Genomic DNA, 16,527 nt, shown 5'->3' on the forward strand with positions numbered 1-16,527 from the left:
CCAAAAGTAAAAAACAGCCCATTTTAATAAAAAAGAGGTCATATTTAATTTGCACCTGAACTTTTGGCTTATGAAGAAAGTCTCTAAAATTCCTCTAAGTACTTAGGAAGAATTTATTCATCTTAGACCTAATACAAGCTGTCACAGTAATTGCGTTTATACCGAGAAGTACTAGGCAAACATGGGTTTTCATAGTCGGTGAAGAGAAAATCGTTGGCCACCTCTGCATTATCACGAAGTGCAAATTAATAGGGTTGAAACTAATGAGGTTTTGCTGGCAGAGTCTGAGAGTCTGAATCCCTTTATAAAGTTTTATAACCAAGCTGTCACCGTGGTCATGTCCTGAAGGTTTCCTTGTTAATGAGTGTAGTGATTCTATTTACAGATGTCGGCAATCCTGGGTTCCTTTGTCCCCATACCTGCTTCCCACGGGGCTTTACCAACTTTCTCTGTGTCCAACTTAGTTTTAAAATTTCTCTTTGAGTTCATTCATTCTTTTTTTTTTAATCCTACTTTTAGTTGAATATTGGTATTATAAGCATGCTAATAAGTTAGTTTTCAACAAAGTCAATCCATCAGTCATGTAGTTTGCTACTGTGAAATCTTAAATTACCTATGAGTTAAAAAAAAAAAAGGTTTGGTATCGTTTGTGATTTGCCTTTTTATTGCAGGTTTTTTGAGTGAGGTTTCACAATAACATAAAACCATTATTTTGAAAAATGAGACATTTTGTGTTCCAGGAATATTTATTGGGGCCTGAGTCACACACTACAAAGTCCACAAATTTTAACATGTTAAAGTTATCCTTGGTAAAAACAGCCAAATGAAACCACAAGGGTAAAATTTGTTGACTTTTCTTCTCTCACCCATATCAGTATTCAAAATCTGGTATCTACATCAAAATATATTGTATTCACAATTCCATTTCTATCCTTAAAAATGGTGAAGAAAAAAAGTCATAATTTTTCACCTTACTTTATGCCTTCTGCCTGTATTTATTTCTATCAGGAGAAATAGAATCTAATGTTCAAAGCTAAGTGGCTACAATTTGAAGGGATTTTAAGTTCTATATATCTTCTTTATTTGTGATATTTACTTATGTAGAATGTGTCGTCTAGAAGGGAGTTGTTCATCTTGTGGTATCTATCATAATTACCCAGTAGCTTTAAAAATAGCAATGTCTAGACCACATCCAGAAAATAAATGTTTTAATGTGCATCTTTCATCAAAAAAAAAAAAAAAAAAAAACAATGAAAGAAGTGATTGTTTATGCTTTCGTCATTTGTAGAATAAAGACAGGGAATACTCCCCGTCAAAGTATTGCAAGAACAATCAGTGACCACTGCAGGGATGGCTTTGGGTCCCTGGCTTTGCTGGTGCAATTCAAATTCATGAGAATGCGATTTATGAGGACTCCTCCATTGTCTTCCTCTATGGTAAGCCAGATTGAGGGAAAGAATCGAGAATTCCTCTGTGTTCTGACACAAATTTCTCTGAGGTATAGAAGATTTTTCTTTCCTGTAGAAGTTATATTTTTAAAAAATGTAGCGATCTCTGACAGAAGTCTGTGCTAGATACAAAACATTAAACCACCTAACTCTCTGTTTTCCTTCATTATTCATCAGGGCCCTTTGAAATTCAATATAGCTCAAAAAATACAGATACGCAGTGTGGCAAGAAGACAAGAAGTTCCAAGCTATAGTTATGGATCACACTAGAGCAACCTTCTTTCCCATTTCAACCACGGGAGGAGGGAAAATAGCAGTGGGGGCTGGGGAGAGAGACGATCTGGTCGATGCTTAAAAGACAAGGACACCACGTTTCCATTTCCTTCTCAAATGCATCATTTCAGAAGCAAATATATACGGTTGGTAATTGCTTACAGAAATGGAAAACTGAGAGTAAACAATTGGCTAAAGAAACTCACCTCCTGTAGGCGATCTATGTACATACGGCAAGTCTCCAAGTCACAGTCTCCACGCACAACTAGAATACCCAGAGGGATAGCTAAGGGTGAAGGAAAGAGAAAAGTCTAAAATAACATATTTGATTTTTCTAGATTGGCAAAATGTGTTTCTTATGGTTAAAAAAGTATCTCAGAAATGTTAGTGTTTTGGACATTTCATTATCCAAAATTCTCCTTAAGCCTTCCTTGTGACCCAGTCTCTTTATTTCTGCAGTTGTCCTTCCCTTCCTTGCATGATCTGTGCTGTCCCTGGCCACCTGGCCAGCCTTCCTTTTGTCTTGGTGGCCCAGGTATGGAGGGTAATGTCATGGAAACAGTGGATTGGCAGGACCAGGAGGGGGCTCACAGCCAGCTAATCATCAATGCCTGCATTTTCAATAGTCAATGTACCACCAGAGAGTAATTTAAAAATCATGATTCTGGACACTTACCCCCTTTCCCTCCTGAATGCACCGGGCTTAGTCTTTCTGTCAGTTTGCAATGGTTCCCTAGTCAAGAGACTCCCTCCCGGAGGTGCTGCCACCTGCTGGCCACCACCAGAACTAAATAGGCATAAAATGTTTAAAAAACAAAAACAAAAAAGCTCCTAGGTTTACAGCTTAAAAATCCAACTGATCTTAAAGACGGCCAGTGTAAACATGATAGCAACAGGGCTTCAGGAAACAGGAAAAGCTCTTATGTGCCTTAAACACCCTATATATTTAGGAGGTGGTAAATGTTATACAAGGACTTTGATGGCTAGAACCTCCCCCCTCAGATATAACCGTAAGATTCCTGCAGTACTGAAAAACAGCCTCCTTCCCCAAACTTAAAAAAATGTATTGCCTATTTCTAATTTTAAAAGTATGGTGACACTATTAAATTTATAACATAACAAACACCCTTCAAAATTTTGAATTAACCAACTAGAGACTGGCAAGCACATGATATGCCAGTGGTGTTCACTGAAGATTTTCTAACATCTTTCACTCACTGACTTTTTAAAGCCTCATCATCAATACAGGTCTGAAAGCGCAAAACAGGAGGGCATTAAAAATTAACAATAGAGAAATAAAATACATTTAAAATGTATGGAAAAATCTTGAGGAACTCACAAAGTAGTAGAGAAGACATGCAGATACACAAAAAATAATAACTGTAATAGGGTATATAAAAGTATGAGCTTAGTCATTTGAAAACTACAGGACAGAGAGACTAATTCTTGCCTAAGGGTAGTTTTAGGCTCTCCATAAGATATGAAGCCCCGCTGGCTCTTTTAGTTAGAGAAGCGAGGGTAGTCTAGAGATAAAGAAATCACTTGTTTCTCAGTATTACCTCCTAGACTGGCAACCTGGAGGAACGGGGTGTGGTACGGACCTCTCTAGTGGAAACCACGTCCTGCATACGTAAGTCTTGAAAGCGTCCATCATCTTGTAGAATTATGTAGGCATATGACTCAGTATGAACTCTCTCATCAGGAATGCTCATTTGCCTTCACAACCATAATGTCTGGTAGAGCCACGGTAGACATTCAGAAAAAGTTTATGAAAAGAGGGAGAAGGGCTTAGAGCATGTTCGAGCGTGAAAGAGAAAGTATGTCTTTCAGGGCTGAGTCGGCTTTCCAGGGGAGGCAAAGAAACAAAGGTTTGCAGCAGGAGAGGGAGCATGTACTGGACCCGGGGCTTGCCTTTACCTGTTCTTTCAGAAGCTAAGCAAGACAGTCAGTAGGCAAAAGCGTGAGGAGCCCTGTAAAGTGTCCCATGTTTGGAGGAAATAATAATCTGGAGAAATACCTTGTCTCTTTTCTTTGAATATAAACAGAAACATCAGAAAAGCCATTAGCATGGTAATCATGCATCTTTAAATGAAATGGAAGGGAAATTCAGTGAGGAGATTCCTAAAAGTACTGATTAAAGTAATCATCCTCAGCTAGCCTACATAGGTTACCTACCAAAGTAAGGAGAGAATAAAGATTTCTATCACTTGAGGAATGAGGAGGAAAATCTAGAATTTTTGCCTAGAAGTCAGTCAAATGTTGTGGAAATAAAATACAGCCGTAACTAACATGATATAGCCCATGTTAGAATCTTGTTCAGTGATGTTTACTCTCTGTTTTTAATTTTTTTAATGTTGATCCATTTTTGAGAGGACAGAGACAGAGTGAGAGTAGGGGAGGTGCAGAGAGAGAGGCAGACACAGAACTCAAAGCGGGCTCCAGGCTCCGAGCTGTCAGCACAGAGCCCAACACAGGGCTTGAACTCACCGACTCACAGACTGTGAGATCATGACCTGAGCCAAAGTCGGCTGCCCAATTGACTGGGCCACCCAGGCTCGATGTTTTCTCTTAATTTCAAACGTGCCAACGTAGAGAAATAAAATTTGTCAATATCATCTATTTACTTGAATTAAGAGACACGTTTTATAGAAATGCAGGAATCCTGTGAACGTCTCTGATTTCCTTCTATTATCAATGCTTGGAGTAAAACCGGTCACAAATTCAATGCACTTCGAGCAGATATTTCAAACTACAATTAGACAGTAGATATTCCAGACCTAGAATGAAGAAGGCAGAGCTGGGAAAAAGTTCTCAAAGATCTGTCATTTGTTTCTACTATAAGTATAAAATCAGCTACTTTGCATTATTCCTCTAGAAGTCAAGTAAGAGAAAGAGTGCTTTTGATTGATGTTAGCTATTAATTGGGCTTAAAAAAAAAGGGGCATTCTCTGCCACAATTTCATACCATGATTACTGACAATTTGCTGTCAAATATATCCTATGAAAGGAGCAGTGTGCAGTAGAAAGGGTGTATAGTCATTCCCTCTTGAATTCAAATCTCAGCACCGCTTTAATCTTACGGAATTACTCACATTAGCTCTTTGGTCCTACAAGTTACTCAATTCCTTCGATCCTTAAAGTGAAGACTATGGTATTTAGGATGGGTTTCTTCTAGGATTTTATGAAGATTAAATGCAACGCTGTATTTAAAAATGAATAACCAAAACATCAATGTTCTTTCTCCTATACTCCCTTTACTATCTTTAGGACAACTTTAGCTAGAAAATAAATACATATAATCATATATCTTTCAGTTTATCAGGATTGCTGGTAGTTGCATAAGATATATTCCTGTTTTCTTAAAACTAACTTCTACTCTTTCCGTAATGGGAAAAATAACTGTAGTATAAAAATATTGTAATCTGACAGTTCCATCTGGGGCTGGACATGATGGCGAAAGAAATTTAGAGAAAATTATCACCTTCATTTTACAATACTGACAACTAACTACCACTTCAGGGAAGTTTCCTTCATATTAATTGAGAGCAAAGAAGGTGGTTGTCACTTGAGCATTAGAGTCATTATCCCCAATCCTGATGATTCATCTTATTTTGGCCTTAAAGATTTTATTCGACTCCAATAAGCAACAACCAATACTCAGCCTACATAATGGAACTTGTATTGCAGGGATCAAATGGAATTTATAGGTTTTAAGCAATAAAAACCAAGCTGGTTTTTCAATTCTGACGACAGATTTAATACTTCCTTTTCTCTTGTCCGAAATGCTACTAAATTACAGTAAATGGGTTTTTTAAAGACATAAACCAAGAAAAAAAGAGGAGAAACAGTGAGAAGATAGTAACAGATAAAGCAGATGGAAAATTGGTAAATGACCCACAGCCCCTATAGAGTCCAGTCCTAAACCATGGATGGGAATGATGAGAACCAACATGATTTTTACAGTAAAACCCTCAGAAATCTTGCAAACTGTCAGCATCACATGCCTCAAGAACTGAGGGTGGAGGGGGCAGCTAAAATAGATCACTAGATTCCACCAGCCACTCTTAGCAGGTACAATTACTTTATAGACAATGGGGACTTACTGACTATCTGCAGAATACAGATCCCCAGACTTCTTCCCTCACTAGGCTCTCCAAAGCTAGTAGCCAGAACCCTGCCTTTTTGGAAAGAGATCTGAAGCCTCCTCTTGGGGAATCCTCAAAGAGTTAAAATAAAATATTCCATCTATGAAATATAAACAGATTGTATTAAAAGAAGATAAAGAATAGGAGAGGGGCGCCTGAGAGGCTCAGTCGGTTAAGCGTCCAACTTTGGCTCAGGTCATGATCTCACGCTTTGTGAGTTTAAGCCCCGCGTCAGGCTCTGTGCCGGCAGCTCGGAGCCTCGAGCTGCTTCAGATTCTGTGTCTTCCTCTCTCCCTGTGCCTCTCCCCCACTCATGCTTTGTCTCTCCCTCAAAAATAAATAAACATTTTTTAAAAACTATTTAAAAATAAAATAAGTAATAGGAGGAAGAAAAAGGAGAAGGAACACCATTCAGAAAACAAAAAAAAAATTCTTGAAAATAAAAAATTGATAGAATAAATACAGTTTAATAGAAATAATAGAAGACAAAGTTGAGGAAATTGCCATAAAAGTAGAGCAAAAATACAAGGAAGCATAAAATACAAGAGAAATGCTAAGAAAAATAAGACTCAGCCAAGTGGCTGAACATTCAAATAATAGGAATTTCAAAAACCAGAGAAAAGAGAAAGGAATAATTACCAGAAATAAACCAAATAAAAAATTTTTCTTAGACTGAAGAACATTAGCTTCAAACTAAAATGGCCCGACAGGTGCCCAGCAAGATGAAAATAAAACAAGAGAAAGACATTGTATTTTAAAATTTAACAATATTGGGGACAAAGAAGTATCTATGACTTTCCAGAGAGGAATAACTAGATGGTATATAAAGGATCAGTGATTAGATGGTCTTAAACTATACAGGCCACTGCATGGTCGGGCAGGCAATGAAACAATGCCTTCAGCGTTCTAGACTTTTACACATGATCCATGCTATCAAACAAGTGCAAGGATGAATGAAAGACACATTCTCTTTCAAGGAGCTATTGCAATACTTCCTCTAACAAAAGTTTGAGTTTGCAAAACATTGAGGAATGCATGTAACGTAACACATGGGGAACACAACACAGAAGAGGAACCAAAGTAAACCTCCTAGGTGGGGCTAGACAAGCCCAGGGTGACAAATCCATTGGGCTGCCAAACAATATATACTGGAGCACTGTGACTCACAAGACTGCTATGTGGACAGCTATCATCATTGAAATTTTCAGGGGCGCCTGGGTGGCTCAGTCAGTTACGCGTCTGACTTTGGCTCAGGTCATGATCTCGCACTCCATGGGTTCGAGCCCTGCGTCGGGCTCTGTGCTGACGGCTCAGAGCCTGGAGCCTGCTTCGGATTCTGTGTCTCCTTCTCTCTCTCTGCCCCTCCCCTGCTCATGCTCTGTCTCAGTCTCTCAAAAATAAATAAACTTAAAAAAATTTCATCATCCTTGGAGTTAGTTTTCAATGCGAGGGTAGAGCCCAGGCGAGTCTGAACCAGTTTCTTTTATATATATATATGTATGTACACATACATATACACACGTACACACACACACACACACACACACACACACCCCAACAACACCGGATCACCCAAGATCCGTAACTTAACCTGCTTTTGAGAGCAACAGTTAAGTTACGGTGGAGCAGAAGAATTCAAAGTTCATTCCCTCTAACCATATTTCTGCTTGATATCTAGAATGCACCCTAACACCCTCACCAATGTTTCTCAGAATTCAATCATTACCTTGTCCCCTAAATCCTCTTACAATGGGCTCATGTGCACTCTCACTCTCAGAGAAGCTGAAGACACACAGTGATGCAGAGACTCCTTCCATCTCTCCTGAGAGTCTTCATCTAAAAGTGAAATCATCATCTTTTCCTTACATGGTGAAGTTTAAGTTGGTCAGCCAGTCTATCTCTATCTCTATTTATTACGGTGTAATTCCTGTTAGAACAGAATTGCGGCTGAATGGGGCTGTTAACCTATTCAAAACACAAACAAAACTATCTCCAGTGGGATCATTAAAAGAAGGTATGAGACCTTAGAGAAAAGCTTCTCAGAAAACGGACGGATTTGCAAAGATTGAGTTATAAGTCCTAAATATATACATAAAAATATTAGAATTGCAGAGTCTTGAGGTTAAATAAAAAGACAGTCATGTCCTGAAAAGAATAAATCAGTGTCAAAAATTCATAAAATAGGGAAGCATTATGAATAATATGGGAAGTCATCAAAAACATAGATAATATTAAAATGCATTTATTTTATGTTAATGCTATTCAGAAATACCCTTTTTAAAACCTGACATTTCCTAAGCATCAATTTTAGATTTATTGACATAATCTATACAGTTTATGTCCAAAACCCACTCTCTTTCTATCAACTTATACACAGCTTTAGAAACCAATAGTCTGAAAAAGAAACTGTTCCCTAGAAAATAACACCAGAGAAAAGCTAGGCAAGCTTGGGTTTGGCAAAGACGGTTTAGATACAACACCAAAAGCATGATCCACAAAAGAGAAAAGTGGTAAGTTGGAATTCATTTAATTAAAACGTCTACTCTGTCAAAGATACTTTTAAAAAATGAAAAGACCAAACAGATTGGGGGGGGGGGGGGCGGAAACCTTTGCAGAACACATAAATAAAAGACTGGCATTCAAAATATGCAAAGAATTCTTAAAGCAGTAACAGTCAATTAAAAACTAAGGTAAGATCTGAACAGACATCTTACCAAAGAAGACAAATAAATGGCAAGTAAGCACATGAAAAAGGTGCTCAACATCATATGCCATTAGGGAACTGCAAATTAAAACGATGGGATACTGTTACAGATCTATTAGAATAGCTAAAATTGAAAACAAAAAAAAAAAATCCGACACCACCAAATGCTAGGGAGAATGTGGAGCGACAGGAACTTTCATTCATCACAGATGGGAATGCAACATGGTGCACCCACTTTGGAAGATAGCTTGGCAGTTTCTTACAAAACTAAACAAATTCTTACCAGCTGAAAATTATGTCTCCACAAAAATCTGCACATGAATGTTTACAGCAGCTTTATTCATAACTGCCAAAACTTGTAAGCAACAAACATGCCCTTCAGTTGGTAAATGAATGAACAAACTCATTAGCATACAATGGGATGTCATTCAGCAACAAAGAGACATGAGTTTTCAAGCCACAAAAGACAATGGAGGAAGCTTAAAGGCAGACCGCTAAGTAAAAGAAGTTCGTCTGAAAAGGTCACACCCTTCATGATTCCAACTACATGGTATTCTGGACAAGGTAAAACTATGGAGAGTTAAAAAAAAAAAAATAGTGGTTGCTAAGGGTTACAGATAAGGGATGGTTAATAGGTACAGCCCAGGGGTTACTTAGTGTAGTGAAACTACTCTGAATGATACTGTCCTGGTGAATATGCGTCACACATCCGTGAAAACCCATAAAACTATAGTATAGAGCACAAGCACGAATCCTAATGCAGAGTATGGACTTCAGTTAGTACTAATGCGTTAACAATGGCTCATCGATTCTAACAAGAAATGCACCATACTAAAGCAAGATGTTAATAACAGGAGAGACTGTGGGGGTGGGGGTGGAGGGTGTACGGTGAGGGGATATATGAAACTCTGTGTACTTTCCACTTGATCTTTTTGTAAACATAAAAGTGTTCTAAAAAATAAAGTCTATTAATTAAAAAAATAGAAACACAAGAGAAAAGAAAAAATAGGCTCTGAGTTTCCTATATACAGATACTTTGCTCATATCAGAGAATCCACTTACATAAAGAAAAACAAATATTATCTACTTTCTTGGCCATAGTTTTAACACTATTCAAGATGATGGGAAGAAGGGACTAGAAGTAAAAATCAAGGAGGAAGGCAGGGGACTCTAGAGAAAGGAAGCAAAGCCCTAAGGGAGGATGGGAGGGGATGAGTGGAATCTTCCTGTGGTTCTCATTAGTTTTGAATGTGTCAGGGTTATCAGGGAACTAAAGTTCGAACTTGATGGCTGACAATAATTAAAGAGAATGAGTTGGCAATGTTTCAATTCAATTTTTCTCCCTAGGTGCCACAGGTCTGTTTTACAACAACTTGTCGTCATTAACTGCCACAGCTCAAATGGAACAAACAGGGAAATTAATAGGCATATTAGCATTCAAAAGGAAACACAAGATCCTAAGAACTTCATACTTCACCATGGCAGAGCTGGCCTCTGTAAAAGGTTTCATGACACCTGGTTCGTGTGATTAACAGTGATCCTAGAGTTTGGACTCTGTAGCTTGAGCTTAACCTTTCCACAGTTAGTTCCAAGTGTCATCCCCAAGATAGAAGGAAACTATGTAGTTTTTACTGTATTCTATGTGAGGACAGTATTTTCAAGGTGTGCTTTCTACAAAGTAGTAGTTTCTCTACAAATCTGGGTTTCAAACTACAGATCCAATTCTGCTTCTTATCCCAATTATAAACTACCTGAGAAGGCAACCCAAGGGACATTCAACCCACTTTTTTAAAAATCCTCTTAAATGTTTTGTCGTTCATAATCTCACATAACAACTCCTAATATTCACTTTTACTTAACTAGGCAATTGTGTAACAGATAGCATATGAAAATATTTTTCAGGCCTACAAGTCCTCCACTTAATCATTCAGCACACAAGTTTTAAGGATTTTCTTCTTCCAGAGACAACTGGTGCTAGGAGGTGAGAAGCAACACTAAGACTCAGTACCTGCCCTCAAGGTGTTACAGACCGGGAAAGGAAGAGGGACATTAAATACATCCTCTCCATTATAGACCTTGTGACTTCAATTCTGACCAATGAGAATCTAGTGTGCATAGGACGCAGAGAAGCTGCCCATTTCTTAGGACAGGACGCACTTCACAAAAAGTTATCCCAAATGAAGACAGTAAGGGAGTTTAGCAACAGAGACAAGAATTTCTCAGGCACAGGAAAGTCTCAGTCTTAGACCATCCTTAGATTCTAAGAAACCAAGGCATGAAAATGTTTAGGACTTACAAAAATAAGTGGGTAAAGAGTACAAGGAGGTGAGGTCAAGGCCAGAAGCTTGTGGGGGTTTTTTATACTAAGGAGTGGAGACTTATTCTCAAAAGATGGGCAGATATTATAGGGTTTCCAACAGATGGTAAAGGTTTCAGATTTACATCAACCTAGAAGGCCTTAATGTGACCGTGGGCTTGACTATACTTGACACGGTGCCTGACCTCTCAGTTCTTATTTAGAAGACTTTCAATTGTAAATTATTTCTCTGTCTTTTTAAGATGTCAATCTTCTCCCAGCCTCTCAGACTTTTGCAACCCTAGAATGTCTTTCTCAAAGATCTGGGAGGCATCTCTCTGATGCCTTCAAGGAAGATTGTGTCCTGCTTTTCAAGGCTCCGTGGGTGGGTAGGAGCCTAACCAAGTACTGCTAATCAGCAGCAAGCACGGATGGCCTGATCACACTGACTAGCGTCCTGCTAATATCCTCTGCTACTTTTCTACCCACTCACCCCAGGGCTTAAAAATTCCCCGCCTTTTGTCACAGCAGAGTTGACTCTTGGTTCTCTATTGCAATACTCTTGAATAAATCCTTCCTCCCCTGTTTAATTGTTCCAGGGCAATTTTTCTTTGACGTTTTAGAAAAATCATTGGAGGAGATGTGGAAGACAAGGTGAGTGGCAGGAAGGTGAGTTAGGAAGAGCTTTAGCGTTCAAGGAGAAGAGCAATGGTGAAGCCCAGAAGAGAAGACTGTGGGAGAGAGACATGTGGGAGAGAGATTAAAGTCAAGCAATCAACTCTGTGAACAATTGGGGAGTGAAAAGGAAAAGACACAAGGGAGCCTCAAGGGTGTTTAGAGTGGCCATGGCAGCTATAACCTCCTTGTAACCTCCCTAATGCCACAGTGGACTGGTGCCTGTTGAGCTCGTGAGAGAGTGGAGGAAACAGATGGTGAGATGAAGGGTCAGGGAGGGCTGGGAGGAGGGACATCAAGAGAGAAAGAGAGGGAGAGATGGGTGGCTTGGTTATGAAAACAACATAAAAGTGTCTTTTGTAATGATGGACAACAAAGACCACTTACAAATGCCTCAAAGGCAGTTGATAACACCTAAACTATCTGAAAGGGGTTTCTGAGTTAGCATGTTGTTACTGGCAGAATTCTTAAGAATATTCTCAAGACTAGGGGTGCCTGGGTAGTTCAGTCAGTTAAGCATCAGACTTCAGCTCGGGTCATGATCTCGCGGTTCGTGAGTTAAAGCCCCGCATGGGGCTCTGTGCTGACAGCCCAGAGCCTGGAGCCTGCTTCCGATTCTGTGTCTCCCTCTCTTTCTGCCCCTCCCCCATTCAGGCTCTGTCTCTTTCTCTGTTTTTCTCTCTCTTAAAAATAAATAAGCACTGGGGCACCTGGGTGGCTCTGTCGGTTAAGCATCTGACTTCGGCTCAGGTCATGATCTCGCAGTCTGTGAGTTCGAGCGCCGCATCAGGCTCTGTGCTGACAGCTCGTAGCCTGGAGCCTGCTCCGGATTCTGTGTCTCCCTCTCATTCTGCCTCTCCCCCACTCATGCTCTGTCTCTCTCTCTCTCAAAACTAAATAACATTAAAAATAAATAAATAAATAAATAAATAAGCATTAAAGTTTTTTTTAGAAAATATTCTCATGCCTGGAGAACCAAGAATAGAGGAAGGAAGGAGGAAGAAAGACCATGTCCTAACCCCCAGACATCCATCCAAAGCCCGTAATACAGACCCTCAGGAAATCAGAATTAGGCAGCAATAGATCCTTTTCTTTTCCTCTTTGTAATCACCAGCATACAGGCATAATCAATGGAAAAGCAGAAGAAAGAGAAATCCAGAAAAAAAAAAGTTACAACAGTCTTCTGAACCAAAATAGAAGTCAGATGGAGAATGCAACCCAATAATGGCTAATATGTTTAAAATTGCACAAGCTTTCTTTTTCCCTACTTCTGATGAATTTGGCTCTTATATTACCAGTGATAATCTAGGGGAAAGTATGGGCAAAGGCCCAATACTCTTACTATAATACAAACCAAAGGTCCAGATGAAACAATTTTATGAAATGTCATAATCTTCCAACTTAATATCGAAATTTACCAACAATGATGTAAATTTCTATTTTTGATGGTAAGAACTCCATTTCAATGAAAATTCCTAATATCACACACAAAGAAATTCTAGTGAAATTCTGCAACGACAAAATGTGTTATAAAATCCCTTGGGAGTTATTCCCAGTGTGAAATGTAATAGCAGCTTTTAATGGTGAGTTCTAGAATACACTTGATGATGCACACTAGAAAACAACATAATTTTTTCCCAGGTACATTTATCCGTAAGGTAGTATTTGCAAAATTCCTAGCTACAGAGAAGAACCATCACTGATAACTGATGAGAGCCAGTGCTCTAGTATTTAGGAGCTAACAAATACTTGGTTATGACAATGGAATCTTGGTTATGTGCCCCGACCAGCCATATAAATACAGAAGTCAAATGAAACATTAAGTATCCAAAAGCAAAGATTCCTAACTGTTCCAAAACTTAAATACTCAAAATTATAGTTAGCGACACAACTTCAAATGTTTTCACTTTTTTTTTTTTTTTTTTTTTGCATATCATACTGTCCATTGTACTGTATGGTGATGGGCAAGGTCACCAACAGTTAGATACTGAGGACACATTCAGTCATGCAGCTGTGAATTTCTGAGTTCATTGGATACATGTGCAGAATTAATGACAGATTTCCTAAAATCTTCTGAAGAGGCCTAAATCTCTTTCTGGAAGCAAAAAGAATAAACTAATTACAAGTAGACAGCCGCTAACGGAGAGATGTGAAATAGGGCAGATTTAAGCAAACACATCCTTAGAATCTGACAACCCAGGGGACTCTCTAATTCTATTTATCAGTGACTCCCAAATAGTGCCATGGATCAGTCATTCAGGAAACCCACTAAGTATTATTAAAAAAGAGTGCTTTCCCCAGGATGAACTATGAAAAGCCTACATCTTTTACCTAATGTTAGTAGCACATACAATTGTCGTTCTGAGTCAATCTGCAAAGAGGTTATTTTCACATTAGCACACATTTCTGTCCTTAGGTCTATTCAGTTCAATAGTTTTACCAATAAACTGGAAGAATACAGAGAAGAAATGTCCATCTTGTTGAAGATCAAACTCTGGAGTTAATTCTGACTCCAGTGTTAGGCTAGAAATAGCCTGAAATTTAGATTGCCTTGCATTTCAGTTTCCAATTTTAATCACTCAAATTCCAAGTGGAGAATATTTAGCTTAATAATAGTTCATGTCAAAAAAGAACTGTTAAGAAAAGGTCATCATTAACATTTTGTGTTTTTTTAACCAAATTCTGACACATCAAAAGAAGGTAACTTATATTCCAATTCCCTGAATTTGGAATGGTAGGATCAAAAAATACAAAGAAAACTTTGGAGGCTAGTGATCGTATGACTCTAATCCCTAGCACCTAGAACAGCACTTGGTACATGGTAGGTATTCGGTAAATAGTTGTTAATGAAGAAGTGAATGAATGGACTCAAGGATTTCTAGCATGTAGGTGGTTCCTTCCTGGCCTTAGTTTAAAAATCAGGAGCTCAGTTACATAAACGAGATGAGGCTTTCGGAAGTGAAGTGCCCCACCCGGATCCACGATGGGACTGAGGCACTCGTTCCCTCAGCCGCTGAAGTGTTGGCTGTTGGCTCTACTCATAGCTCATGGCTGAGTTCCTCTCCAGGAAGGAAGCTACCCTACTCAGGGTTTGCTTCCTCCCAAGGAAACAATCCTTGTTTCAACTGGGACAATCCTAAATGGCCATCCCAGATGCAAACGTCCCTCTGGCAACTATTACAGCTCAACTTCCTCCTCGGCCTGACGCTACTTTTCTCCCTTTTCACAACTGCTGTTCCCTCTTGGAGAATCCCCAATAAGCCTCATACGTGTAAAACTCAAAAGCCTCAGAGTCTGTTTCTGAGGAAACCCAACCAACAACAAAAACTATGATCCCAAACTCTTTTTTTTTTTTTTTTTTAATTTTTTTTTTTTCAACGTTTTTTATTTATTTTTGGGACAGAGAGAGACAGAGCATGAACGGGGGAGGGGCAGAGAGAGAGGGAGACACAGAATCGGAAACAGGCTCCAGGCTCCGAGCCATCAGCCCAGAGCCTGACGCGGGGCTCGAACTCACGGACCGCGAGATCGTGACCTGGCTGAAGTCGGACGCTTAACCGACTGCGCCACCCAGGCGCCCCCCAAACTCTTTTTTAAAACACATTTCTAGGGGCGCCTGGGTGGCTCAGTTGGTGAAGCGTCTGACTTCGGCTCAGGTCATGATCTCACTGTTCATGGGTTCAAGCCCTGCATCGGGCTCTCTGCTGTCAGCATGGAGCCTGCTTCAGATCCTCTGTCCCCCCTCTGTCTCTGCTCCTCCCCTGCTTGTGCTCTCTCGTCTCTCTCAAAAATAAATAAACTTAAAAAAAAAAAAAAAGGACAGTGCACTGGATTAGAAGAGACATGTAAGTTCAAATCCTGTCACGGTGTGATGAATCAAAGTGTCCCCATGAAAACACATGCACACAGCACATAGAGAAGCCCTCTGTAAACCATGATGCAGCGGGCAAACACTAGGTGTTTTTATTATTAAATATGATGCCATGACTGCAGCGGCTGATCCCACACCACTCACATGTTAACATGAGGATTAAAAAGCAAAAATTTTATACAAAGCTCTTAGAAGGAAGTCTTTAAAGAGAAGCCTACCTGCCATCTGAGCTGATACCCTACAGTTGTCCACCCAGGAAGGTCCCAACAAAACAAACTGGGATGCTGTGTAAGCAGTAAGAACTGGTCATTATTTTGTGCGTGTGCACAGAATAAACTAATGAAAATGAAAAATATTCCTTTGGGCGGAGACTTGAAGCTATACCTGGAGTTGACGGTTCTCATTACCAAATGCTAAGTTTCAACAATGAAAGAAGGACCAAATAAATATCAACACTTTAGGCTTATTTCCTAGCCTGAGACTTCAGGTCATCAGCATCGACCTCACCACAGTTCTGGAAGCGTCTTTTCTTGTAAACAAAGCAAGGCTTTGGATGATAATCAGAGTTAGATTACAAAGGGATTTATATTAAAAATAAGATTATCATCTTCATGTCTAATATTCTCCTGGCATCTGAATCTCTGGAGTTGGAAAGAAAGAGAATGCACTCGTTTTTGTTTGTTTGTTTGTTTTTTAAATTCTTTTTAATGTTTGCTTATTTTTGAGAGAGAAAGAGACAGATAGAGCCCGAGCAGGGGAGGGTCGGAGAGAGAGGGAGACACAGAATCTGAAGCAGGCTCCAGGCTCTGAGCTGCCAGCAGGGAGTGACACGGGGCTCAAACCCACAAACTGTGAGATCATGACCTGAGCCGAAGTTGGATGTTTAAGGGACTGAGCCACCCAGGTGCCCCTGAGAGTGCACTCATTTTTAAGTCAAGACCCCTAGGAACTGATGAGTCAGACTCCACACATTCTTATGAAAAGCCAGTGAATTAAATCATCTATATCTAAAGTGATGCTCAGCAATCCTGCCTGGTCCATTCATTGTGTTGCTCCTCAAATTGATTATTTCCAACTTTCTCTGCTCTTTCTGAACACTGATACCCTCCTATCCC

The 16,527-nt window shown here is 39.5% G+C and overlaps 1 protein-coding gene across 12 annotated transcripts in view; it reads right to left on the reverse strand.

Annotated features, from left to right (window-relative positions):
• The window catches only part of DGKI (diacylglycerol kinase iota), a 449,436-nt gene that overhangs the window by 107,799 nt on the left and 325,110 nt on the right, over nucleotides 1–16,527 (reverse strand). For all 12 annotated transcript variants that reach the window (XM_019452873.2, XM_019452870.2, XM_019452874.2 and 9 more), the window contains one exon: nucleotides 1,928–2,007. In XM_019452873.2, coding sequence (XP_019308418.2) covers nucleotides 1,928–2,007 — 80 coding nt within the window. The remainder of the gene's footprint in view (nucleotides 1–1,927; nucleotides 2,008–16,527) is intronic.

Source organism: Panthera pardus, unplaced genomic scaffold (genome assembly GCF_024362965.1).
Source record: "Panthera pardus isolate Hobbes unplaced genomic scaffold, ASM2436296v1 HiC_scaffold_8, whole genome shotgun sequence".
Classification (NCBI taxonomy): domain Eukaryota; kingdom Metazoa; phylum Chordata; class Mammalia; order Carnivora; family Felidae; genus Panthera; species Panthera pardus.